The sequence below is a fragment of the Daucus carota genome, chromosome 1, assembly GCF_001625215.2.
Source record: "Daucus carota subsp. sativus chromosome 1, DH1 v3.0, whole genome shotgun sequence".
Lineage (NCBI taxonomy): Eukaryota > Viridiplantae > Streptophyta > Magnoliopsida > Apiales > Apiaceae > Daucus > Daucus carota.
In genome coordinates this window covers 51,250,914-51,278,808 of record NC_030381.2, presented here as the reverse complement: position 1 = coordinate 51,278,808, position 27,895 = coordinate 51,250,914, and the positions used below count along the sequence as shown (strand labels likewise).

General features: G+C 36.8%; 6 protein-coding genes across 9 annotated transcripts; 5 read left to right on the top strand and 1 right to left on the bottom strand.

The window, feature by feature from the left end:
- The first annotated feature begins 366 nt into the window (after positions 1 to 366).
- On the top strand, positions 367 to 3,933 carry LOC108195784 (probable LRR receptor-like serine/threonine-protein kinase At3g47570). The gene is made up of 2 exons (XM_017362746.2): positions 367 to 3,203; positions 3,380 to 3,933. Exons 1-2 carry the CDS (start codon positions 527 to 529, stop codon positions 3,757 to 3,759), a joined length of 3,057 nt encoding a protein of 1,018 aa, XP_017218235.1. The 5' UTR covers positions 367 to 526; the 3' UTR covers positions 3,760 to 3,933.
- Positions 3,727 to 27,895, bottom strand: LOC108207988 (pentatricopeptide repeat-containing protein At1g31920). Its single transcript, XM_017378458.2, has 2 exons — positions 25,862 to 27,895; positions 3,727 to 3,744 (listed from the first exon to the last, which is right to left on the bottom strand). Coding segments are annotated over exons 1-2 (1,821 nt in total). The 5' UTR covers positions 27,682 to 27,895; the 3' UTR covers positions 3,727 to 3,743.
- LOC108209268 (probable LRR receptor-like serine/threonine-protein kinase At3g47570) lies at positions 5,874 to 9,302 on the top strand. 3 transcript variants are annotated; one of them, XM_017380094.2, is made up of 3 exons: positions 5,874 to 7,587; positions 8,506 to 8,610; positions 8,708 to 9,302. In XM_017380094.2, the coding sequence occupies exons 1-3, from the start codon at positions 5,931 to 5,933 to the stop codon at positions 9,031 to 9,033; spliced, it is 2,088 nt and encodes a 695-aa protein (XP_017235583.1). In that variant the 5' UTR covers positions 5,874 to 5,930; the 3' UTR covers positions 9,034 to 9,302. The 3 variants fall into 3 exon arrangements, with proteins under 3 accessions (XP_017235583.1, XP_017235578.1, XP_017235581.1); XM_017380092.2 differs by having other exon boundaries at positions 5,931 to 6,213; positions 6,336 to 8,610; positions 8,708 to 9,301; XM_017380089.2 differs by having other exon boundaries at positions 5,874 to 8,610; positions 8,708 to 9,301.
- LOC108224349 (probable LRR receptor-like serine/threonine-protein kinase At3g47570) lies at positions 11,398 to 15,267 on the top strand. Of its 2 annotated transcripts, XM_064086002.1 has the most exons (3): positions 11,398 to 12,153; positions 12,241 to 14,142; positions 14,243 to 15,267. In XM_064086002.1, exons 1-3 carry the CDS (start codon positions 11,463 to 11,465, stop codon positions 14,623 to 14,625), a joined length of 2,976 nt encoding a protein of 991 aa, XP_063942072.1. In that variant the 5' UTR covers positions 11,398 to 11,462; the 3' UTR covers positions 14,626 to 15,267. The 2 variants fall into 2 exon arrangements, with proteins under 2 accessions (XP_063942072.1, XP_063942071.1); XM_064086001.1 differs by having other exon boundaries at positions 11,398 to 14,142.
- On the top strand, positions 16,641 to 19,881 carry LOC108224341 (probable LRR receptor-like serine/threonine-protein kinase At3g47570). The gene is made up of 2 exons (XM_017398921.1): positions 16,641 to 19,323; positions 19,499 to 19,881. Exons 1-2 carry the CDS (start codon positions 16,641 to 16,643, stop codon positions 19,879 to 19,881), a joined length of 3,066 nt encoding a protein of 1,021 aa, XP_017254410.1.
- LOC108224336 (probable LRR receptor-like serine/threonine-protein kinase At3g47570) lies at positions 21,253 to 25,099 on the top strand. The gene is made up of 2 exons (XM_064086000.1): positions 21,253 to 23,973; positions 24,160 to 25,099. The coding sequence occupies exons 1-2, from the start codon at positions 22,056 to 22,058 to the stop codon at positions 24,540 to 24,542; spliced, it is 2,301 nt and encodes a 766-aa protein (XP_063942070.1). The 5' UTR covers positions 21,253 to 22,055; the 3' UTR covers positions 24,543 to 25,099.

Below are 27,895 nucleotides of genomic sequence, written 5' to 3'. Positions count from 1 at the left end.
AAATGACATATTTTTAAATATTAATATTATTTTAAATTATTATATTAACATATATATTTGTATAAAAAAATTAGCGTAAAATTTACGTTTATAATTCAAAAAATAATTTATTTTTTATATTTATATAAAATATTTATTTAACTGAATTTATAAGAAAATTATTCAAGAAATTTATTCAGAATAAGTAATTATTATTCAAAAATATATTTATTAGACTTTGAAAATAATAAAATAACAAAATTTTAAAATATAGCTAACCATTATAAATAAATCACTGGCTTCGACAAATTTTTAATATTTACACTTTTAGCTAACAGTTATATACCTCCTTGACAACTTCAAAAACATTCTTAGCTTTCAAATCCATCCATTAATATACAGTACACTGTCCATGGAAAGAAATTGGCGACTGAGAAGCACAGTGAATATAATGTCACTACGAAGGTTGTATATAATGTCCATAAAAGTTCTACAAGCAATAAACCAAAATTCCCCTGACAATTTCTCTTATTAATTGTCCAAAACCATGATTTTCCGATTCAGCATCCTCTTTACTCTTCTGGTATTAGCCAGGCCAAAAACATATGTTTTTGCATTTTCGAGCAATGACACTGATCAGCAAGCTTTATTTTCTTTTAAGGCTTTTATTAAAGCTGATCCATTGGGTGTCCTAGACTCATGGAACAGTTCCGTCCATTTCTGTCATTGGACAGGCATTACATGCAGCCGCAGGCGACAGAGAGCAACAGTACTCGACCTCTCATCACTAAACTTGGCGGGTACATTGTCTCCTCATTTGGGAAACTTGTCATTTCTAAGGACAATTTACCTCAATGAGAACAACTTTCATGGCTCGATTCCAAATGAAATTGGTCGATTGTGGCGCCTACGAAATCTTGATCTGGCAAACAACTCTTTTCAAGGTGGATTTCCTGCCAATCTGTTACATTGCAGAGAAGTCAAATACATCGATTTGGAAGGCAACGATCTTGAAGGGAAACTACCCACTGATTTTTCTTCTTGGTCTAAGCTTGATGTGTTTGTTGTTATGCTCAATCATTTTGATGGATCCATTCCACCTTCAATAGGAAATATATCATCTCTTCGTGTTCTTTATCTATCTTCTAATAATCTAGTTGGCGAGATTCCTCTGGAACTGGCTCATCTTGCAAAATTAGAGGATCTTGATTTGACAGGGAACAGGTTTTCAGGTATGGTTCCCCTGCCACTTTACAACATTTCTTCCCTCTCTATTGTTGGTCTATCCGAAAATAAGTTCAGAGGAACGCTTCCATCAGGTTTAGGCTTCACACAGCTTCCCAGACTACAACAGTTCTACGCTTCAAATAATTCTTTTACAGGTCCAATCCCGCCTTCAATTGCTAATGCGTCCAATCTTGTTATCTTTGACATAACTGTTAACAATATAACAGGGCCTATACCGAATATTTTGAGTAGCCTTCCTAATCTTCAAATTCTAGGACTGGGTCAGAATCCACTCGGAGAGAATATGCGTCCCAATGACTGGAGCTTTTTCAATTCATTTGTTAATTGTACCAATCTAAACACATTGGGATTACATGAGAGTGGTTTAAGAGGGAAGCTGCCTAGTTCCATCGCAAATCTCTCCATTACTATGGAATACTTGTATCTGTATGGGAACCACATATACGGAAGCATACCTCGTGAAATTGGAAATCTTGTCAACATGATACTTCTTGATATAGGAGACAACTTCTTAACGGGGAGCATTCCACAATCAATTGGAGCTCTGTCAAAGTTAGGCAGGCTAGATTTGAGGGGAAACAACATTTCAGGATTGATCCCAACTTCCGTCAGCAACTTTACTCAATTAGTTGTTCTTTATTTAGAAAGAAATGTGCTCCAAGGAAGGATACCTACTGAATTGTTTAACATCTCTACTCTAGAGCAAGTAAGCCTTGCTAACAACAGGCTTATAGGGGTGATACATGATGAAATTATGTTTCTCTCACATTGTGTTAACCTTAATTTGTCTCAAAATCTATTCACAGGTCCACTTCCATCTAGCATTGGAAGCTTGAAACATTTGGCTGCACTAGATCTTTCATACAACAAACTAACAGGAGATATTCCGGCCACTTTTGGCGATTGTGTAATGTTGGAGATGCTATCTTTGGAAGGAAACCTCTTTAAAGGGAAAATTCCATTCACTTTCAAAGCTTTGAAAAATCTAGCATATCTAGATCTTTCGAACAATAACATCACTGGGGGTATTCCAAGCTTTTTTGTTGGATTTCGTCAGATTATATTTCTCAACCTATCGCACAACAAGCTTGAAGGTGAAGTTCCTAAAGAAGGTCCATTTTCAAAAGTTAGTTCTTTTTCAGTTGTTGGAAATTTGGAGCTTTGCGGAGGTATTCAAGCATTGCATTTTCTTGCTTGTCCAGAAAAAGTCTCAAGGAATAAGAAAAAAGCGTTTTCCCTAAGAATAATACTAGTCACGGTTCTTGTACCCCTTAGTATCTTGTTAGCATGTCTTGCTTTAATTTATTATCGATGTCGAAATTCCAAGAAGTCGAATGACCCCATCTCAGTATTGAAAGATGACCAATATCCCAAACTTTCATACCAAGACCTTTTACTAGCTACAAATGAGTTTTCTCCGGACAATTTGATCGGTGAAGGAAGATATGCTTCCGTTTACAAAGGACATCTTGAATCAGTGGAACATTTAGTTGCTGTGAAGGTACTAAACAGTGAAATACGTGGAGCCAACAAGACATTTTTGGCCGAGTGTGAAACACTGAGGAACATTCGTCATCGTAATCTTATCAAGATCATCACTGCATGCTCTAGCATTGATTTTAAGGGCAATGACTTCAAGGCACTGGTTTTTGAGTTCATGACTAATGGGAGTCTAGAGAGTTGGTTGCATCCAGGTCCATCATATCAAAGGTATGAAAGAAACTTATCTCTACTCCAAAGATTAAACATTTCCATAGATGTTGCACTGGGAGTAGATTACCTGCATCATCACACCCATGCAAGTATCATTCACTGCGACCTAAAGCCAAGTAATATTCTTCTTGATGAGAATTTTGTGGCTCGTATTGGTGATTTTGGTTTGGCAAGGTTCAACTTTTCTACTACTACAAGTGACATCAATCAACCACAAATGAGTTCAACTGGTGTACGTGGAACAGTTGGTTATGTTCCTCCAGGTGACGTTTTATACTGTTTTTCTGATCAATATTGGGTAGTGCTTTAAATATTGAGTTGAGCGATTAATATATTTTGCTTGAAATCTTAATTACTGGAACTTGTCAGACAACTTTAATTACTATCATATATCATAAATGTTCTTTTTGCCAATTTTAAAAACTCTATAGCTTTGCAGAGTATGGAATGTTTGGAGAGATATCCGCAAAAGGAGATGTGTATAGCTTTGGAATTCTCCTACTAGAAATGTTTTCAGGGAAGCGACCTACAGAAAGCAGCATATTAACAGACAATGAAAATAATCTTCATGACTTTGTGAAGAAGGCACTCCCTCAAACAGTGATGGATATTGTTGATCCACGGATCATACTCGATCAAGAAGAACATGGCATGACTGTAAATCCATCATACAGCAGGGCTGGCATTGAGGTATGCCTGAGATCGATCTTTGAAGTGGGGATATTATGTTCAGAAGTGACGCCAGGAGAACGAATTGACATCAGTGTTGCTATTAAGCAGTTACATGTAGCAAGAGACAAACTTCTGCAGCGCAGATAATAACTTGGATTAGAGTAAAAGTAGGCATCCTGATATGTGCTCTCCTAAAGTGACAAGGAAAAATTTGTACTTATGTATTTCCCATTTTTCTGTCTTTTTATACAGTAAATTTGGATCTAAACATATGTTACTTGAGTTAAAATTACAATGCTATATGACCATCAGGTTCCCTAGTTAATTTTTCATGCTTAATTTGGATCTGTATTGCCCCAATTTTTACTTAGGTACTCAATACTACTCCTGATTTTATGCTCTGTGTTCAGCCTAAAGATGACCGCAACTTTGATTTGGCGTGTATCCAGTTCAACTTTAATGCTTAATAATTTAGACTACCACTATGATATTCTTGTTAGTTGTGGCTGGCCAGCTGGGATGATTATGGAAAATTATAGTATGAAAGAGATGGATGTATGCAGGACAGAGCAAACACGATGTTTTGTTTGTTCATGTTGTTACATGCTCTAGATGGATTATTAAGTAGTCAGGACCTTCCGTGTGTTCTACAAGAGTAGACTGAGTTCCTTGCTCTAGCCTGTAATCCTTTTTTGGCAGCAGCCTGTCTAAAGCCGTTTATACGGCACAGCTGACAAGGTCCGACTCCATCAGAAGCATTCTTGGGTGTCATTGGCTTTAATTGCAGCTTATTTCATTCTTTCTCTTTAATATGTAAACGAGTTGTGATGCTTTCTTATAGTGGAAAACGAAAGAAGAATTTTGTCTGTAAGATTTTTTTGTAATTCTTCAGATATTGATTATTACGAGCTTTACCAGTAATATTATGCTTTAGTTGTGATCATTATAGCTTGTCCTACTTATTCCCGCTCTTTGTGTAGATCACCCCCTGAATCATTATCAGAGAAGGGGAGGAATAGAACCGCAAAAGTTTCAGAGGAGGGCCTTGGATTTATCCGAAGCCATGAACAAGTGCAGTAATTGCTGCATTACTCCATTACGTTGGGGCTCTTAATCTTTTCTGTGTTCTAAAAATGGGAATCTGGTTTTAGGCGGTAACTTGGGGAGTAATGAGTAATAGGATTAAAGTAAAGAAAAAATTAGGGAATTTACTCAGAAAGAATATTTGGATAGAAACATGTATTAAAAAATTATTATTATAAATTAAATTATTAATATGTAGATCAATAATTAATTATATATATATAGTAGTATTATACAAATTCTACGAGTGTTAAATAATTAATATATTATATTTGCTTTTCAGTTTTCTAAATATTTTTTTCCTTTCTCTTTATTTTTTTTAAAATTTAACCTATTTTACCAATTTTAATCCGAGTTAGTCTTAAAACGGGATTACCCTCTGAGAAGATTCCTAGTTCCAGCATCGCTATAAGTTCATACTTAAGCCTTTCAGAGTTCCAGCATCGCTAGAAGTTCTTACTTGAACCTGAGCCCCTCTCTCTTTTACTACCCGGTTATTAGTGAGTTATTCTAATTTTATTTACTTGTCCGAATAATATGTTAGTCTGTTAATTTTTTGTTATGAAATTAAATATTAAATTTATTTATTATATAATTGAGTGTAGTTTTAGATATTATTCTATGTTACAATAATTATTGTGTTATATTTTTTTTGATTTTAAATATCTAATTTTGATTAAATATATTTTGATAGTATATTTAAGTTTTGTAAATAATATTCAAACATTTTAGTATGTGTATTAGAACTATTAATACATTAATAAATATTTTAATTGGAAATATATGGTGATCAATTTCCTGATCAAATATCTCTATACTCCCTAAAATATAAAAATTGAACATGATAGAAATTAGAAAAAAAATATTAAAATTAACAAAATAGAAAATATGAATGGACAACTAATATTAAAGTGGAATGTGGGAAAAGTATTTTAATTTTTTTTTTGTCATAAAACTGAAAAGTATTTTAATTAGTTAGCCATAAACTCTGACTATAAGTGTTGTGGACTTGTGGGCACTATATATGTTCCTTTAACTTTGGAAAATTGGTACCCTTATTTTGGAATATTTAAAAGTTGATCTCCACTTATTAAAATGCATCCCCCTGCGCTAAAGTAGCCAAAGTTCTATTTATAAATAGACACCATGTTTTGTTTACATGCACTATCAACACTTGATAAGACTTAAGAGTTGATACCCACATTATTTTCTATTCTTTTTCTCATAGTGCAATCATGGCTTTCTGCTTTCGTCCATTCCTCATTTTCCTTATAATTTTTGTATTAGAAAACTCAACAACACATGTAGATGCATTTGCAAACAATGTCACTGATCACCAAGCTTTGCTTTCTTTCAAGGCTTCCATAACAGATGATCCATTGGGTGCACTAGACTCATGGAACAACTCCATCCACTTCTGTGAGTGGAACGGCGTTACATGCAGTAGCAGACGACAGAGGGTAACAGCATTGAATCTCACCTATCAACACATGACGGGTACCTTGTCTCCTAATATTGGTAATCTCTCCTTTCTCCGCGGAATTTACCTCTATGAAAACAATTTTCACGGCTTAATCCCAAATGAAATTGGTCAACTCTTACGTCTAAAAGAACTTAATCTTGGATACAATTCTTTTCAGGGTATATTTCCTCCCAATTTGAGTCAGTGCGTAGATCTCAGAAAGTTAAGTATGTATAGCAACAATCTAAAAGGAAAACTACCTACTGTGTTTACTTCCTGGCCAAGGCTTTATTTGGTTTATCTTGGAAAGAACCATTTTACTGGATCCATTTCACCTTCAATAGGGAATTTGTCTTCTCTTCACGGGCTTCGTCTAGAAATTAACAATCTTGAAGGGCATATACCTGTGGAAATTGGTCATCTTAAAAAATTAGAATATCTTGATTTATCAGTAAACAATTTGTTGGGTGTGGTTCCCCTTCCACTTTACAACATTTCATCACTCTTTAGTGTTAGTCTAAGCGTGAATGAGTTGGCAGGAACACTTCCAACAGATTTGGGATTCACCCTTCCTAAGCTGCAAGAATTCTACGTTGGACGGAACAAATTTTCAGGTCCACTTCCACCATCAATAAATAATGCATCCAATCTTGTTGATTTTGAAATCGTTGAAAATAATATCACCGGGCCTATACCAAACAATTTGGGTAGCCTTCCTAATCTCCAAACCTTAGGTCTGGGTCATAATTTACTTGGAGAGAGTATGCGACCTAATGACTGGAGCTTCTTTAATTCTTTGGTCAATTGTACCAATCTAAGGAGACTGGGCTTACATGAGAGTAGTTTAAGAGGGGTGCTCCCATATTCCATTGTAAATCTATCCACCACTATGGAGGAATTGTATTTGTATGGAAATCTCCTGTATGGAAGCATACCCCGTGAAATTGGAAAACTTGTGAACATGAGAGTACTTAATTTGTATGAGAACTTGTTAACAGGGACCATTCCAGAATCAGTTGGAAAGCTATCTAAGTTGAGCGGACTAGGTTTGAATAATAACAACATTTCAGGAATGATTCCCACTTCAATAAGCAACATCACTCAATTATACGGGCTCAGGTTACAGGATAATAAACTCCAAGGAAGCATACCTACTCAATTGTTTAACATCTCAACGATGGAGCAATTTTCACTCGCTAACAACAGGCTTAGAGGTGTACTACCTGAGGAAGTTGAGTATCTTTCTAAATGTTATTACCTTGATTTTTCACAAAATCTATTCACTGGGCCACTTCCATCCAAAATTGGAAGCTTGAAACAATTGGATGTATTAGATCTTTCATACAACAAACTTACAGGAGATATACCCTCTACTCTAGGTGGCTGTGTTATGTTGGAAGAACTATATTTGGAAGGAAACTTTTTTCAAGGTAAAATTCCAACTTCTTTAAAAGCTCTGAAAAATTTAGCACTTCTAGATCTTTCAAACAATAATATCTCCGGGAATATTCCCACATTTTTTGACGGGTTTCATCAAATTATATTCCTCAACCTGTCGGACAACAAGCTGGGAGGTGAAGTGTCAAAAAGAGGTCTCTTTTCAAACGTTAGTGCTTTTTCAGTCATTGGGAATTCGGAGCTTTGTGGAGGTATTCAAGCATTGCATTTGGATGCTTGTCCTGTAAATGTCTCCAGGAATAAGAAAAAATCATTAGCCCTGAGAATAGTACTACTTCTAGTTCTTGTACCCCTCGGGGTCTTGTCAGCATGTCTTGCCTGCATTTGTTATCGACGAAGAAATTCCAAGAAGCTGGATGACCATGTACCAGTATTGAAGGAAAACCAACACATTCAGCTTTCATACCAAGATCTTCTCCTGGCTACTAATGAGTTTTCCCCAAGCAATTTTCTAGGTGAAGGAAGATATGGTTCAGTTTACAAAGGAGCTCGCGAATCGGTGGAGCACATACTTGCTGTGAAGGTACTAAACGTTGAAGTACATGGAGCAAACAAGAGTTTCTTGGCTGAGTGTGAAACGTTGAGGAATATTCGTCACCGGAATCTTATTAAGATCATCACAGCATGCTCTAGCATAGATTTCAAGGGCAACGACTTCAAAGCGTTGGTTTTTGAATTCATGACTAATGGAAGTCTAGATAGCTGGTTGCATCCAAGTCCTTCCTATCAAGGAAATGAAAGAAACTTGACTCTATTTCAGAGACTAAATATTGCCATTGATGTCGCACAGGGAGTGGATTACCTACATCATCACAGTCACACAAGTATCATTCATTCTGACATAAAGCCACAAAATATTCTTCTTAATGAGGATTTTGTTGCTCATATAGGTGATTTTGGTTTGGCGAGGTTTACCTTTGCTACTACAAGTGATATCAATCAAACACAAATGAGCTCAACTGGTGTCCATGGAACAGTTGGATATATTCCTCCAGGTGATTTTTGATACTCAACTGTCCATAAATATTTGATTCATCTCCATAATATTTTAAATTTTATTTTTGCCAATTTTTTAACCCTTTAACTGTGCAGAGTATGGAATGTTTGGAGAGATATCTATAGAGGGAGATGTATACAGCTATGGAATTCTTTTACTAGAAATTTTCTCAGGGAAAAGGCCAACAGAAAACAGCATATTAATAGATGGTGTTGGTAATCTTCATGACTACGTGAAGAAGGCACTCCCGCAAAGAGTGATGGACATTGCAGATCCGCGTACATTACTAGATCATGAAGAACATGGATCAACTGTCAGTCAAACACACAGCAGGGCTATGATGGAGGTATGCCTGGAATCAATATTTGAAGTGGGGTTATTATGTTCGGAAGAGATGCCACAAAACCGCATTGACATTTAGTGTTGCTATTAGGAAGCTACATATAGCAAGAGACAAACTTCAGCAGCGCAGACACTCCTAATGATATAACTTTGGATGTATGTTACTTGACTTTGAAGCATTACAATATTATCATCAGGTTCCCTTGCTATTTTGTATTGGTTAGTTAGGATCTATATTGCCTAATTTGTACCAGTGTACTTGGCACTGATGCTTAATTCTGTGCAGTTGTTAAACCATTTTATGATAAGGTAATTAGTGAGACACACAACTTAGGTTTGGGTCCGAAAACACGACCTCACACATGATATGATTCTCTGGGTTACAGTATTAGCGGACCGTTTGACAAAAAACAATCTAATTTTATTTAGAGATCGAAAAACACACGACAGTCTTCTATAATTAAGCCAAGATATGACTTCAAGGGCACACGATTCCGAACAGATTTCACCATTACATAGAAGTTGCACTCTATAGTCATGTTTGTTTAACAGAAGCAGAAGTTGCTTCTAATCTTATGCTCTTCTCAACATGTTTATATAAATAAGTAATTTTTTTTTAAAGAAGTAGAAACATTTTTAAAAGTTGAGAATGCTAACTCTCGACCTGTTTATATAAATAAGTGGAAACATTTTTAAAAGTTCGAGAATGCTAATTTTTTCTCCAGAGTTTTCACTTTTTTCAAACATTTTATTAACTTATTTATTTCCTTCTAATTCACTTCTTTACTTTAAGCAACAACCCATGGTGTCTCTATGTTACTTAGTTAATCGTGTTTGCTACTCCCGTAAAAAGTGTAATTAAAAAAATATACATGTATAATATTTTAATATAAATTCAACTTTGTAAATAATCATAAAATATTTTAAAAAAATATGTGATGCCCGTTATATGATAAAATATAACGTGAGGGGATAATTTGCAAAAGCATTTCAATATTATAAAAAAGTATTGTAAAAAGTTATTATAATATCATATTGTTTAAAACAAAGTTTTAAAATATTTATTTAAATGCTATTATAATATAACTACTTGTAATAATAAATTTCAAAATTATATGCAACAATATATCATAGAAAAATATAGTCAAAAAAATTATAAAAGGTGTAAATAAATATATGTGTGTAATGTTGTAATACAAATTCAATTTTATAAATAATGTAAAAAATATTATAAAAAAATATTGAAGCCCGTTATATGATTAACCGTTGCAGAAAGTAATTTAAGCGCGTCAGTTAAAAGTTAACTGTGGCATAAAGTTGAGCCTTTAAGCGTCGGTTAAAGATTTACTGTTGCAGAAAATAATTTAAAGGCGTCAGTTAAAGGTTAACTGTGGCATATAGTTGAGACTTTAAACGTCGGTTAAAAAATGACTGTCACAGAAAGTACTTTGCGTCAGTTGTAGTTAACTGTAGCATAAAGTATAGCATTGAACCTTACAATTGTAGCATAACTCTCATTTAGCCCGACAATTATCATAAAACAGATACTAATTGTAAGGTTGTAAGTTTTTATTAAAAATGATTGAGAATCAACTTTTCTTTACTGAAACCAGCCTTCAATTTTCTCAAGCCAAAGTATTTAGCAAAAAAAGTCTAAAGCCAAGGTCCCTCACCTTTTCTATAATCAAACCAGCTTACAATTTTCTAAAGTTGATATTTAAAATATTGACAGTGCAAGAGTTGGGACTAAGGGTAAACAAACATCCTGTGCAAGTTATATATGGAAGATGCACAGAGAATTTCAACTGAAAAAGCGATTGAGAATAAGGCAGTAGAAGAAGAAAAGAAGAAAGGCTGGAGTTCACGGCTTCCCCTGGTAGAATGGGTGAATTATGGATAGGTGTCTAAATGGTGAAAGTCTTGACAGGCACTGAACAACCTCAATTTTTTCCGAAACAAATGGCTGAGGAGTGCAGACTATATTTGTTGATCGACAAGCAGTTGAGCACTAAGAAAGTTAATGCAATTGCTTTCCAGTGCCATTGGCTGAATCTTTTCAAGCTTATATATCTTGACTAACAAAGCCGCCAACCCAAAAAAGTGGCTGGAGATTGTAGCCTGTATATATTGGCTAATTGACAAGCAGTCAAGCACTGAGTTATGCAAAGAGTCTGTTTTGCTGCATGCGCACTACTGATACATCAGTTCTAAATTTTAGAAATTTAATTCAGGATTTAAAAATATTATATCAGTGATATATTTCTCAGCCGTAACATGATTAGTAATCATTAATCAACTATTTAACCTTTGAAAAGATTAATTAGGAAAAGATTTCCACCACTCTTGGCTAGTGCTTGACTTTGTGAAGATGCTTGCTGGAGACAAAACATATTAATATTAAAAGATAAGTACTCATCTGAGACTATAAATGTTGATGATTCTGTTTTGCCGGATGTTCAGTACCAATACTTCACCCCTGCTGCAGTTTCTATTTTGTATAGCTCAACCATGACTTTCAAATTTCTCCGATTTAACATTATCCTGATATTTGTGCTGGGAACCTCGACAACATTTGTATATTCATTTTCAAACAATGTCACTGATCAACAGGCTTTGGTTTCATTCAAGTTATTAATAACAGAGGACCCCTCTGGTGTGCTAGAGTCATGGAACAATTCCTTCCACTTCTGTCATTGGACAGGCATTACATGCAGCCGCAGCAGACAGAGGGTAACCGTACTCGACCTCTCATCACTAGGCTTGGCGGGTACATTGTCTCCTCATATTGGAAATCTCTCATTTTTAAGGACAATATACCTCTATGAAAACCGTTTACATGGCTTGATTCCCAGTGAAATTGGTCGACTTTTTCGCCTACAACATCTTTCTATGGGAAACAACACTTTTCAAGGTGGATTTCCTGCCAATCTGCTTCATTGCAGAGATATCACATACATGAATTTGGAAAGCAATGATCTTGAAGGAAAACTGCCCACTGATTTTTCTTCCTGGTCTAAGCTTAATGTGTTTTCTGTTGCGCGGAACCATTTTGATGGATCCATCCCACCTTCAATAGGGAACATATCATCTCTTCGTGCTCTTTATTTAGCTGATAATACTTTAGTTGGGGAGATACCTCAGGAAGTGGCTCATCTCACAAAACTAGAGGTTCTTGGTTTGTCAGGAAACAGGTTGTCAGGTATGGTTCCCCTACCACTTTACAACATTTCGTCCCTCCTTTCTCTTGGTCTAGAAGATAATAGGTTTAAAGGAACGCTTCCACCAGGTTTTGGCTTCACCCAGCTTCCCAGACTGCAACAGTTCTCCGCTGGAAATAACACTTTTACGGGCCCTCTTCCACCTTCGATAGCTAATGCATCCAATCTTGTCATCCTTGACCTATCATTTAACAACATAATTGGGCCTATACCAAAAAATTTGGGTAGCCTTCTTAATATTGAATGGCTAGCGCTGGGTCATAATCCACTTGGAGAGAATATGCAGTCTAATGAATGGAGCTTTTTCAATTCCTTGGTTAATTGTACCCATCTAAGGACGTTGGGCTTACACGAGAATAGTTTAAGAGGGGAGCTCCCTAGTTCCATTGCAAATCTCTCCACCACTGTGGAAGACCTGTATCTGTATGGGAACCACATATACGGAAGCATACCTCATGAAATCGGAAAACTTGTCAACATGATACATCTTAATTTTGAAGTCAACTTCTTAACGGGGAGTATTCCACAATCAATAGGAAGATTATCAAAGTTAGGTGGGTTATATTTGAGTGAAAACAACATTTCAGGAGTGATTCCAACTTCCTTTAGCAACATTACTAACTTAGTTGAACTCTATTTAGATGGTAATGTGCTCCAAGGAAGCATACCCACTAAATTGTTTAACATCTCAACTCTAGAGGACCTATTCCTCGCTAACAACATGCTTAGAGGGGTAATACCCGAAGAAATTGTGTTTCTTTCTCATTGTATTTCCCTTAATTTGTCTCAGAATTTAGTCACCGGTCCACTTCCATCCAACATTGGAAGCTTGAAACATTTGGCTAGACTAGATCTTTCATATAACAAACTAACAGGAGATATACCCGCCACTCTTGAAGGATGTTTGATGTTGGAGGAGCTATATATGGGAGGAAACCTTTTCCAAGGTAAAATTCCATCCTCTTTCAAAGCTTTGAAAAATCTTGCATATCTAGATATTTCCAACAATAACATCTCTGGGAGTATTCCAAGTTTTTTTGATGGGTTTCATCAAATTATATTCCTCAATCTGTCGCATAACAAGCTTGAAGGTGAAGTTTCAAAGGAAGGTCTGTTTTCAAAAGTTAGCACTTTTTCAGTCGTTGGAAATTGGGAACTTTGTGGAGGTGTTCAAGCACTGCATTTGCCTTCTTGTCCAGACAAAGTTTCCAGGAAGAAGAAAAAAACATTTGCCTTAAGAACAATACTGATCTTAGTTCTTGTACCCCTTGGTGTCTTGTTAGCATGTCTTGCTTTAATTTCATACCGACGTCTAAATTACAAGAAGTTGAATGAGCCTGTTTCAGGATTGAAGGATGACCACTATCCCAAACTTTCATACCAAGACCTTCTACTAGCTACAAATGAGTTTTCTCCGGACAATTTGATCGGTGAAGGAAGATATGGTTCTGTTTACAAAGGACATCTTGAATCAGTGGAACACTTAGTTGCTGTGAAGGTACTAAACGGTGAAATACATGGAGCCAACAAGACATTTTTGGCAGAGTGTGAAACATTAAGGAACATTCGCCATCGGAATCTTATCAAGATCATCACAGCATGCTCTAGCATTGATTTTAAGGGCAATGACTTCAAGGCATTGGTTTTTGAGTTCATGACTAATGGGAGTCTAGACAGTTGGTTGCATCCAGGTCCTTCTTATCAAGGGTATGAAAGAAACTTGTCTGTACTCCAAAGATTAAATATTTCCATTGATGTTGCATTAGGAATAGATTATCTGCATCATCACACCCATGCATGTATCATTCATTGCGACCTAAAGCCAAGTAACATTCTTCTTGATGAGAATTTTGTGGCTCGTATCGGTGATTTTGGTTTGGCAAGGTTCTGCTTTTCGACAACAACTGACATCAATCAAGCACAAATGAGTTCAACTGGTGTCCGTGGAACAGTGGGATATGTTCCTCCAGGTGACTTTTTATGCTGGAATTTTCATCAGTGTTTATTACTGCTCCGTACTATTGCAAAATGTTATGTTTATAATATATTTTTAAACCTCTGAATATGTAGAATATGGAATGTTTGGAGAGATATCTACAAAGGGAGACGTGTATAGCTATGGCATTCTTCTACTACAAATTTTCTCGGGGAAACAGCCAACAGATAACAGCATATTAATAGATGGCGGTGATAATCTTCATGACTATGTGAAGAAGGCACTCCCGCAAAGAGTGATGGACATTGCTGACCCGCGGATATCACTAGATCAAGAAGAACATGGATTGACTGTCAATCAATCATACAACAGGGCTATTATGGAGGTATGCCTGGAATCAATATTTGAAGTGGGGTTATTATGTTCAGAAGAGTTGCCACAAAAGCGCATTGACATTAGTGTTGCTATTAAGAAGTTACATATAGCAAAAGAGAAACTTCTGCAGCTCAGGCACTAACATATGTGAGAATTTTTATATTTACTCTTCTATAAATACAGTCAATCTCCTAATGATACAACTTTGCATGTATGTTAATTGACTTAAAGCATTCTATAGTACCATCAGGTTCCCTTGTTTTTTTGTATTGGCTAATCTGGATCTGTATTGCCTAATTTGTACCTGTTTACAGTTGCTAAACCATTTTGTGATCAGGTAACTGATACTCGCAACTTAGGTCTGGTGTGTATCAAGTTCAGGCTTTAAGATTCTTGACTTGATTGATTTTTTGCATAGCTTCTATTGTTACCACCTAGTTTGATTTTATATGTTCTTCTCTACCAGGTGAATAAATGTTTTATCTGATGTTTTTACAAGGGAAACTATTTGTACCGCATGCTTCACTACCTGCGCCTTGTATCCTACTTCTGGAGGACATTCCCGAAGACAAGTACATGGGTGGTTTACTGAAGGTGAATGGATCTGTTGCATAGACACAAAATAGTATCTCTGTATTATAGAGAGTTTTAATGAACCTGGCATGTTGTGGCTTTGTAATTCGCGTGAATGAATCTGATACATGTTGTCGTGTCTTTCTTGGCCTTTTATATTATCTGTACTCTGTTGTATTTGCTACATCAAATGGGTTAAGGGTAATAGAAAATTAAGATCACATTTGTCATGCATAAATCAAATGGCCCAGCTTACTTATTGTACAAAACAACAAAAGAATTCTTCTCTTTGATTTTATTTTGAATCTTCAAATATCTGTGAATAAATTATTATGAGCTTTACTGGTAATGCTCGTCCTCGCCAGATCAACACCACAAACAGAAAGACAATTCAGAACTTGATCTGTTTCTGCCATGTGAATAGTTGTAAAAACAAAACAAGAAAAAGCTATGCAGAAAATTCACCAAGTTTAAATACCAGGATGGATCATTGTTATTCACCTGATGTTAATACAAATGCAACATAGATGTATATCAAAAAGCTCATTTACCAGTAATCTTTTGCAAGAACATTTCCATTCGCAAAATGAGTAAAAACATTCCTATCTCTAATTTGTAATCATGCGATTAAAAATCATTGATATTAACTTGGTGTTATAATACAATATGATCCAGTGCCCTCCTCCTCTCAAGAAAAATCTCCAAGTCCATATTTCCATAAAAATTTTACAAAAAAGCTTAGAAAATTGCTACTCCCTCGGTCCCATTTAATTGTATACGTATCAAGGCTGAAAGGAAAGACTTGTTAATGTCCCTGAGACTCAATTCAAGTGTTAAAAGAGTCAGAATCAGCCGTGTACCCCCAGTGACCTCACAAGTGTTCTGCCTCGACAGTCAAGAGCACGGCTTTAGGAGGTGGAAGTATATTATTAATATATGCAAGTGCTAGACTTGCTAGTCCAGCCCATGCCATACGATCGATTTCAGTTCAAATTATTACCAGCACGAAAATTGGCGCGTAGGAAAATGTAGCAACAAAACTAAGTACTTCTTCCTTGAGCACGAAAGCATACTACAATATCATCTTTAGCTGCTGATGAATAAATACAAGGATTCAACTCTTGTTTATCGGACAATTAGTATAAGAACATATACTGATTTGTGAGGTTTTAAGTTTGTTAAAAGAAGATTGAGAATCTGACTTTGCTGCACTGAAACCAGCCTGCAATTTTCCAAAGCTAAGATCTCTCAACTTTTCTATAATCATACCACTAAACCAGCGTAAAATTTTCTAAAGTTGATGTTTAAAATATTGACAGTGCACATAAAGCAAGATCCGTGATTATCTCTGGACACCGATTAAACTTGTGCACGAATTTCTGTTGGCAGCTCAATGCAAATGGTCCTCAAAATTTATCATTACTCTCACTAGGAGTGTTGACCTTTGTCTGAGAAGGAAATATGTGAATGTCGAAATTCTAAACCATTTGATGAGGCAGATACCACAGAGTTGCAGATTATATGTGAAAACCTATATATATTACTTCACCCCCCCTAGCACTTTTGCATCTTAATTGTACAAGCATGGTTTTCAACTTTCTCCCTTTCAACATACTCTTCTTATTTGTATTGGGAACCTCAACAACTTTTGTATACTCATTTTCAAACAATGTCACCGATCAACAGGCTTTGCTTTCTTTCAAGTATTCAATAACAGATGACCCCTCGGGTGTGCTAGACTCATGGAATAATTCCATCCACTTCTGTCATTGGACAGGTGTTACATGCAGCCGCAGAAGACCAAGGGTAACCGTACTCGACCTGTCATCACTAAATCTGGCTGGTACATTGTCTCCGCATATAGGAAACCTGTCGTTTCTGAGGTCAATTTTCCTCTATCGAAACAATTTTCATGGCTGGATTCCCAGTGAAATTGGTCGACTGTGGCGGCTACAACATATTTCCCTGGGAAACAACTCTTTTCAAGGTGGATTTCCTGCCAATCTGCTGCACTGCAGAGATATCACATACATCGATTTGGATGGCAACGATCTTGAAGGGAAACTACCCACTGATTTTTCTTCTTGGTCTAAGCTTGATAGTTTTGGTGTTACACACAATCATATTGATGGATCCATTCCACCTTCAATAGGGAACATATCATCTCTTCGTAATCTTTTTCTATCTGATAATAATCTAGCTGGGGCGATACCTCTGGAAGTGGCTTATCTTTCAAAATTAGAGTTTCTTCAATTGTCAGCAAACAGGTTGTCGGGTATGGTTCCCCTACCACTTTACAACATTTCAACCCTCATTAGTGTTAGTCTAGCCAATAATGTCTTAAAAGGAACTTTTCCAGCAGATTTGGGCTTCACCCAGCTTCCTAGACTACGACAATTCTCTGCTTCAAATAACATTTTTACAGGACCACTTCCACCTTCAATAGCTAATGCGTCCAATCTTGTTATCTTTGACATGTCAATTAACAATATTACTGGGCCTATACCAAACAATTTGGGCAGCCTTCCTAATCTTGAATGGCTAGGTCTGGGTCGTAATACACTTGGAGATACTCTGCGGCCTAATGACTGGAGCTTTTTCAATTCCTTGGTTAATTGCACCCATCTTAAGTCATTGGTGTTAGCCCAGAGTAGTTTAACAGGGGAGCTCCCTAAGTCTGTTGCAAATCTCTCCACCACTATAGAAAACCTGTATCTGCATGGAAACCACATATACGGAAGCATACCTCATGAAATCGGAAAACTTGTCAACATGATAAATCTTCTGTTAGGAGACAACTTCTTAACGGGGAGCATTCCACAGTCAATCGGAAGACTATCAAAGTTAGGCAGGCTAACAATGAATGGAAACAACATTACAGGAGCAATTCCAAATTCCATTAGTAACATTACTAATTTAGTGGTTATCTATTTGGATGGGAATGGGCTCCAAGGAAGCATACCTACTGAATTGTTTAACATCTCAACTCTGGAGGTAGTGTCCATTGCTAACAACCGACTTGGAGGCAAGATACCTGAAGAAATCGGGTTCTTTTCCCGTTGTCTTTTCCTTAATTTGTCCCAAAATTTATTTAGCGGTGAAGTTCCATCAAGTATCGGAAACTTGAAACATTTGAATGGACTTGATCTTTCTAGCAACAGACTAACAGGTGATATTCCTGCTACTTTGGGTGGTTGTGTGATGCTGGAGGTGCTAATCATGGATAAAAATCTTTTTCGAGATAGTATTCCATCTTCTTTCAAAGCTTTGAAGAGCCTTCTATTTCTAGATCTTTCGAACAATAACATCTCTGGGAGCATTCCAAGCTTTTTTGAAGGGTTTCGTCTAATCAAATTTCTCAACTTGTCACACAACAAGCTTGAAGGTGAAGTTCCAAAAGAAGGTACATTTTCAAAAGTTGATGCTTTTTCGGTTCTTGGAAATTTGGGGCTTTGCGGAGGTATTCAAGCATTGCACTTGCCTCCTTGTCATGAAAAAGCCCCGAGGAACAAGAAAAAAGCATTGGCCTTGAGAATAATACTAATCCCCGTTCTTGTACCCCTTGGTATGTTTTTAGCATGTCTTGCCTTGATTTATTATCGAGTTCGAAACTCCAAGAAGTTGAATGACCTGGCCCCAGTTTTGAAGAATGATCAATATCCCAAACTTTCATACCAAGACCTTCTACTAGCCACACATGAATTTTCTCCGAACAATTTGCTTGGTGAAGGAAGATACGGTTCAGTTTACAAAGGAGTTCTCGAATCAGTGGAGCATATACTCGCTGTGAAGGTACTAAATATTGAACTACGTGGAGCCAACAAGGCTTTTTTGGCAGAGTGTGAAACATTAAGGCACATTCGTCATCGTAATCTTATCAAGATCATCACAGCATGCTCTAGCAGTGATTATAAAGGCAATGACTTTAAAGCACTGGTTTTTGAGTTCATGAGTAATGGGAGTGTGGACAACTGGTTGCATCCAAATCCATCCGATCAAGGTAATGAAAGAACCTTGACTCTATTACAAAGAATAAATATTTCCATTGATGTTGCATTAGGATTGGATTACTTACACCATCACAGTCATACAAGTATTATTCATTCTGACATAAAGCCCAGCAACATTCTTCTTGACAATGATTTTGTTGCTCATATTGGTGACTTTGGTTTGGCGAGAATTTGCTTTGATGCTACTACAAGTGACATCAATCAAGCACAAACGAGTTCAACTGGTGTACGTGGAACAATCGGATATGTGCCTCCAGGTGACTTTAAAAATGATTGGTTAATGGTTTATACTACTGTTCAGCACTCTTATTTACACCATCACTATATAGTACTCGAAGATTTTATGTAACGGTTCTATTTACTATATAAGTAATCAACAATATTCTGTGAAACATTATTTTTGGAAATTGTCTTGACATGTTAGTTGTGCAGAGTACGGAATGGGTGCTGAGATATCTACAGAGGGAGATGTATATAGCTACGGAATCTTTCTGCTAGAAATGTTTTCGGGAAAACGACCAACATGTAGCAGCGCATTGCTGGACAATGATAATAATCTTCATGACTATGTGAGGAATGCACTCCCACAAAGAGTTATGAACATTGTGGATCCACAGATCATAACAGATGAAGAAGATCATGGTTTAACAACAAATCATTCATACAGCAAGGCTACCTTAGAGGTATGCCTGACATCAATATTTCAAGTGGGGATACTATGTTCAGTTGAAATGCCCAAAGAGCGCATCGACATTAGTGTTGCTATTAAGCAGCTACATGCAGCAAGAGACAAACTTTTGCAGCACATCCAGTGACCTATGTCTCTGCAATCCATGATTTTCCTCTGTTTCTATATCTTGATACCACAGATTGGGAACTGATTTGTAATTGTACTAAAACATGGCTTAATATATTCAAACAAACATTCTTGCTTTCGGAGAGACTTGAGCTTTAGTTCCAGATGTCCAGTTCAACTTTCTCCAATTGAACACTCAGCCCACATCATAGCTCCCCAATTTGGTACAAGCATGAAGCATGAAAATACCAACACACTCAGCCCACATCATCATATCAAATTTGAAAGAACCTGGATCATCAATTTAATTAATTAAAGATTGAACATGCATAGTCCATACTACCCAGAGATGATTGTACACAAGCTAGAAGAAGAATAATTGAGGCAGGCCTAACTTCATTATATGAAAATGCGCTTGGAAGTTTTTTAAGAACCACTAAGAGTCTCTTGATGATCTATCTATGATCATGCTCTTTGTATTTTTGATTTATGAGCTCATTTAGGAGTTTCTTGGAGATGCTCTAATACCCTCAGGGAGAAATGATCATTTAACATGGTAATAGAGCTCAAACTCCCAAGAGACTCGAGTTCGACTTCCTACGACCCTGATATTCTCGCATTTAATCATTCGACCAAAACTTTGGAGTGATAGGGAATGCTAGAATATAATATAAGTCTGGTAAACCTTCCTCCTAATACCACCACCCTTCCTAGCTGCAAGCATTTTATGTTGGAAGGAACTTAATTTTCAGGTCCACTTCTACCTTTAAGCAGCTTCATATATATGCTCATTGTATTATTCTGTCAGCGGCAAACTTCAAAGGGTAAGAGAACTAAACTTCTGTCAGTGGAATGACTTTACTCTGTTTACTTGATCAACTCTGTTACTTGAAATGCTTGACTTACCGAGTCGCCAACCTAAACAAATGGCTGGAGAGTGGAGGGTGGAGACTATATATTGCTCAATTCACGACCACTGAAAGAGTTATTGCTTGCGCACTACCAATACTTTACAGGATAGTCATAGACACCATCATTTAAGGATTTTCTTTTCCTGTGAAATCTCCAAACCGCGGATGAGCAGGCCGATCCTAACATCATTTATGAGGAGCCGAGCACCGGTTCTGACATCCAGTACTTTAATAGTTTAATTCTAGTAAATATAAAATAAACTAAATATGTCTTATATTTAAATCTTAAAAATCAAAATGACCGATATAAATTCTTAAAATTACTATGGAATAATTCAAAGTGATCGTATGAAATTATTAATCTTATATAATCGGATTCCAGATAATGACCCCAACTGAGCACACAAAGAGTGTTGTTTGCTGCATGCGTACTAACTAAAGTTGTTCCCCATACCTTATTGAACTACTAATATATACTTCCTCCTTCCTGCACTAATTTCTCTGTTTATTGTCCATCCATGAATCTCAGATTTCTCAGGTTCATTTTACTCTTAAGTTGTGTATACGAGACCTCCATAACATTTGTGGCTCCATTCTCAAACAATGTCACTGATCACCAAGCTTTGCTTTTTCTCAAGGCTTCAATAACAAATGACCCCTCAGACTCGCTGAGCTCGTGGAACAACTCCATGCACTTCTGTCAGTGGACAGGAGTTTCATGCGACCACAGACGGCAGAGGGTAATATTACTTAATCTCTACAATACACAACTGGTGGGCACATTATCTCCTCATATTGGGAATCTCTCCTTTCTTAGGCGAATTAACCTCTATCAAAACAACTTTCATGGCTCAATTCCAAATGAAATTGGCCGACTGTTTCGTTTACATTATCTTGAATTGGCATACAATCATTTTCAAGGTAAATTTCCTTCCAATCTGAGTCATTGTGTAGATATCAGAATGATCAGTATGTATGATAATGATCTTGAAGGAAAACTACCTACTGAGTTTGTTTCTTGGTCTGAACTACATCTGCTTGAACTTGGACATAATCATTTCACTGGCTCAATTCCACCTTCAATAGGAAATATATCATCTTTTCGCTATCTTGATCTAGCGTCTAATTATCTGGTGGGAGGCATACCCTTGGAAATTGCTCATCACACAAAATTCGAGAATCTTGTTTTGGGAAGGAATAATTTGCAGGGTGATTTCCTCAACAAATTTACAACATTTCATCCCTCTATATCGTTTCTTTTACTGATAATGGGCTGCAAGGTATGCTTCCGGTGGATCTGGGCTTCACCCTTCCAAAGCTTCAAGAATTCTATGCAGGTGGGAACAGATTATCTGGCCCCCTACCAGCATCAATAACTAATGCGTCCAATCTTGTTCGCTTTGACATAAGCAGTAACAAAATTTCTGGCCCTGTTCCAATGGAATTGGGAAGCCTTGCTTATCTTCAGGTGTTAAATATGGAAAACAATCGACTTGGAGGTAATCAATGGCACAATGACTTGAACTTCTTCAATTCTTTGGTCAACTGTACCCATTTAAGTATGTTGCTTTTATCTACGAATGCTTTAAGAGGGCAGCTCCCAATTTCCATTGTAAACCTCTCCACCACTCTTCAACATTTGGATCTGTCTGGCAACCACATATGCAGAACTATACCCCGTGAAATTGGAGGCCTTGTGAACTTGATGGAACTTTCACTTTTTGACAACATCTTAACAGGGACTATTCCGGAGTCAATTGGAGAGCTATCAAAGTTAGGCAAACTTGCTCTGAGCGAAAAAAACATTTCAGGAGTAATTCCAACTTCCATTAGTAACATCACTCAATTAGGTGAACTCTATTTGGATATGAATATGCTTCAAGGAAGAATACCTACTGATTTGTTTAACATTCGAGCTTTACAGAAACTGTCCCTTGCGATCAATAAACTTGGAGGTGTAATACCTGAACACATTGTGAATTGTTCCCAATGTGTTTTCGTATATTTGGCCCAGAATCTATTCACAGGACCATTACCTTCAATCATTGGAAGTCTGAAAATTTTGATTCAACTAGATCTTTCATACAACAAACTTACGGGTGATATACCAGCTAGTTTGGGTGATTGTGTTATGCTGGAGGAATTAGATATGAATGCAAACCTTCTTCAAGGTACAATTCCATCTTCGTTTAAAGATTTAAAAAGTCTTGCAAATCTAGATTTGTCAAACAATAGTATCTCTGGAAGTATTCCAAGATTTTTTGAAGGGTTTCATCTGCTTATTTTTTTAAATCTGTCACACAAAAAGCTTGGAGGTGAATTGCCGGAAAGAGGTCTCTTTTCAAACATTAGTGCTTTTTCGGTCAGTGGAAATTTGGAGCTCTGTGGAGGAATTCAAGCATTGCATTTGCCTGCTTGTCCTGTAAAAGCCTCCAGGAATAAGAGAAAAACATTTAGCCCGAGAATAATTCTAATCCTAGTTCTTGTACCCCTTGGTATCTTGTCAGCTTGTCTTGCCTTGTTTTATTATCGACGTCAAAACTCCAAGAAGTTTAATGACCCTGTCCCAGTACTAAAGGACACCAAATATCTCAAAGTTTCTTACCAAGACCTTCAACTAGCTACAAATGAGTTTTCTCCTAACAATTTGCTCGGTGAAGGAAGATACGGTTCAGTTTACAAAGGAGTTCTGGAATCAGTGGACCACATTGTTGCTGTGAAGGTTCTAAACTTTGAGGTACGTGGAGCGAACAAGAGTTTTTTGGCAGAGTGTGAAACTTTGAAGAATATTCGTCATCGGAATCTTATCAAGATCATCACAGCATGCTCTAGCACTGATTTTAAGGGCAATGATTTCAAGGCATTGGTTTTTGAGTTCATGACAAATGGAAGCCTAGACAGCTGGCTGCACCCAAGTACTTCCTACCAAGGTTATGAAAGGAACTTGTCGCTACTTCAAAGATTAAATATTTCCATAGATGTTGCACTGGGAGTAGATTATCTACATCATCACACCCATGCAAGTATCATTCATTGCGGCCTAAAGCCAAGTAATATTCTTCTTAATGAGGATTTTGTTGCTCGTATCGGTGACTTTGGTTTGGCGAAGTTCTGTTTTGCTGCTGCTACTACAAGTGACGTCAATCAATCACAAATGAGTTCAACTGGTGTACGTGGAACAGTTGGATATGTCCCTCCAGGTGACCTCTGTGACTTTTCATACTGTTTTTCCATATCAATATTGAGTAGTGTTTTTATATATTGAGTTAACACGATTACTATATCTTGCTTGAAATCTTATTTACCGGAAACTGTAAAACTTCGAGGACTATTATATATCATAAATGTCGTTTTAGGTCAATTTTGTAAACCCTTTTGCTTTGCAGAGTATGGAATGTTTGGGGAGATATCTGCAGAGGGAGATGTGTATAGCTTTGGAATCCTCCTACTAGAAATGTTTTCAGGGAAGCGGCCTACAGATAGCAGCATAATAACAGACAATGCCAATGATCTTCATGACTTTGTAAGAAAGGCACTCCCTCAAACAGTGATGGATATTGTTGATCCACGGATTATACTCGATCAAGAAGAACATGGCATGACTATAAATCCATCATACAGCAGGGCTGTCGTAGAGGTTTGCCTGGCATCGGTTTTTGAAGTGGGGATATTATGTTCAGAAGTGACACCAGGAAAACGAATTGACATCAGTGTTGCTATTAAGCGGTTACATTTGGCAAGAGACAAACTTCTGCAGCGCAGACAGTAACATGGGTGAGAGTAAAAATAGGCTTTCTGATATTTACTCTCTTAAAGTGACAAGGAAGAGTTTGTACTTGCACATTTCCCTTTTTTATCTTTTTATATTTGTATGTTTGTATGTTTGGATAAGTACATATAGAACCATCAGGTTCCCTGGTTATTTTGTGGTGCAATACTGTACTTATATATTAAAATTTGTAAGTTATATATTTGTACATATTCGTGCAACTGTTAAACTCTCTATACTTCACTATACGCATGTTTAGATCAACAGAAACCACCAACCCAAGTTTTCATTGCTACCCTGTTTGCTGGATATCCTGGTGAAAGCGGATTTGATGCACATTTTGTACTTTAGCCTTAGGTAACGCAAGCACCACCAATCTAAAAGAGTACAGCTCACAAATTTTTAGCCATGCTAGCGAGAGATCCTTATGTTGTCGCTTAAGAGAAGAGTTATCCTGCTATCTTATGAAGTAAATTGTAGTGTTTAAGTACTAATAATACCTTATAATTACTCAGGTAGCATGGCCTAATTAGTAAGGACCTTGTAGCTTGTAGGCTTTTGAGTAGGGCTGTCAATGGATCGGATATCCGGTCAGATCCGGTCCGATCCAGAAGCTAACGGAGCGGATATGGATCATCTAAAATATAATCCGATCCGAAAAAAATCCGATCCGATATACATAGGATATGGATTCAATACGATCCGATCCGGAAATAATCCGATCCGACTTATATATATATATATATATATATATATATATATATATATATATATGTATAAGTAAATAAAAGTAAAACTAATATAGACAGACTTACGCTTGCGTCTTGGGCTTTAGGTTGGAGTGGAGTCTTAGCAGTTTGGGGACCAAAGTCTTAGCTAGTGGTTTATAATATTGTTAGTCAGTACAAATTTGGCCATTCTGTGTAACTCTATTCTGTTTTTTCAGGATGTGTGTTTTTATATAACTTCGTTTTATAATTTTTATTTTGCAATATTTCAATTTTTCTGTGATCCGAAAATTCTAAATATAAAGAATAGAATTTTAAAAATATACATGGAGCGGATCTCCGATCCGAAAATCCGAATATCCTACGGATCCGGATATGGATCATGTTATAAAAAATCCGGCTATAATCCGATCCGAATCCAAATCCGGTAAATTAAACGAATCAGGATATGGATCAAGGCCGATCCAAATCCGATCCATCGACACCCCTACTTTTGAGGATACTCTTACATCCTCAAATACACTGGTCATGAACTAAAATTGACAATTCACACTAAATGTAAAAAAGATATGTATAAAAAATTTCATTTACCAGTAATCTCTGCATGAGCAGCTGCCATCTTCAAAATGGTGGAACAAATTCCTATCTCTAACTATAATCCTTCGTTCAAAAACTCTGGATATGAACTTGGTGTATGTGTGACAATCGCTGCACATTTTTAAGTTTCTTAATATTCTTATAGGAGATCCTTCTGATGTGTGTATCAATGCAAAGGCAATTGCCAACTTCTGACTATGTCTACTTAATCTCTCCGTTTTCTCCTCTTCATCTACATCAAGCAACACCTGAGAAGTGTCTGCGGAATACCCTTCAAATTTTAACTGCCACTCCATCTGGTGTAGCATATCATAGACACCGTTACATTGTGGTCGTGTCATGTCTTGTGAAACAAATTTGTAGATATTCTTCTTCACCTCAACGAAGCTAAATCCAGGTGTCTGACTCAATCCACTTTCAGCCATTTTTGTGCGAGTAATAGCTACATCTTTCCACCTCTGAGCTTCTGCATATATATGTGATAGAACCAAGTAATCGCTAGCATTTCTCGACTTCATTTGCATCAGCTTTTCAGCTACAATTTCCCCCATCTGGATATTTGAATAAGTCTTGCAAGCACCAAGAAGGCTACGCCATACAACATCATTTGGCTCCATTGGCATGGTCGTGATTACCTCAAAAGCTTCATCTAGTCTCCCAGCTCTTCCCAAAAGATCAACCAAACACCCATAGTGTTGAATAGTTGGTTCTATGTTATGATCGTTTTTCATCCTATTGAAAAGCTGTAGGCCTTCCTCGACAAGGCCAGCATTACCGCACGCGCTTAAAACACTCACATATATGACATCATCCGGTTCCAGACCTTCTTCGAGCATATTAGAGAAAACCATTAGAGCTTCTGCACCACATCCATGAGCGGCTAGACCAGAGATCATTACACTGTATGTCAAATGGTTCTTTTCAACCATACTATCAAACAAATACAACCCTTTTTCTGGATAGCCACATTTCAGATACATGTCTACTAGTGAAGTCTCAACAATAACATTGCGCCCAATCATATTCCTAATTAAATTCCCGTGAATACATTGCCCCAAATTATAGTTTCCCAATTTGGTACAAGCAGATAACACACTAACCAATATACTCTCCTCAGGTCTCAAACATCCTTCCCTGATCATGTCCCCGAAAATACCAACACACTCAGCCCACAAACCATTTCTTGCATGAGCTCCAATAAGAGCACTCCAAGAAGCAACACTTCTTTGCTCCATTTTCTCAAAAACACAACAACACTTCCTCAATTCCTCACATTTCCCATAAAAGTTAATCAAACTATTCTGTACAAACACATCATCTTCAAATCCAAACTTAAACACATGCCCATGAATCTGTACCCCTTTCCTAATATCACGCAATCGCGCACATGCCTTCAAAAGAAATGGAAATGTAAAATTATCCGGCTCAACTTCCATATCAAGCATTTCATGATACATAAACAAAGCCTCATCAAAGTTCAAATCTTTAACATAGCCTCTTATCATAACATTAAACTCAAAAGAACCCGGATCATCAATTTGATTAAAGATTGAGCATGCATAGTCCATACTACCCCAAGATGATTGAGCACAAGTTAAAAGAAGATTACTTGAGCAAAGAGAGCTGAAAAACAAGCCAAACTTCACTACATGACAATGCACTTGCTTGAATTCCCTCAAGTTCCTGCATTTCTTGGCCAATGACATGCATTCTTGCTCTCTCAACTTCAAACTTCTTGATTCTTGGCCTTGTGAGTGATCTTCATGATGAACAAGCAAATGAGGTTGATGAAGCACTGAGGTCTTCACCATCATCTTCTCAGCTACACCATCATATCCAAATTTAGAACTCTGCAATATCAGAAAATGGAAAGAGTGGTATACTAAACAGAAGTTACATGTTTAGAATTGTGAGCTGATGGTCTACAAAGTTTTTGAGGCCTTGAGCTGTGAAGATCATAAGAAATATTGTGAGCCAGTAAAAGATGAGAAATGTCATGGGACATTTAGATATTGAAGATAGGATAAC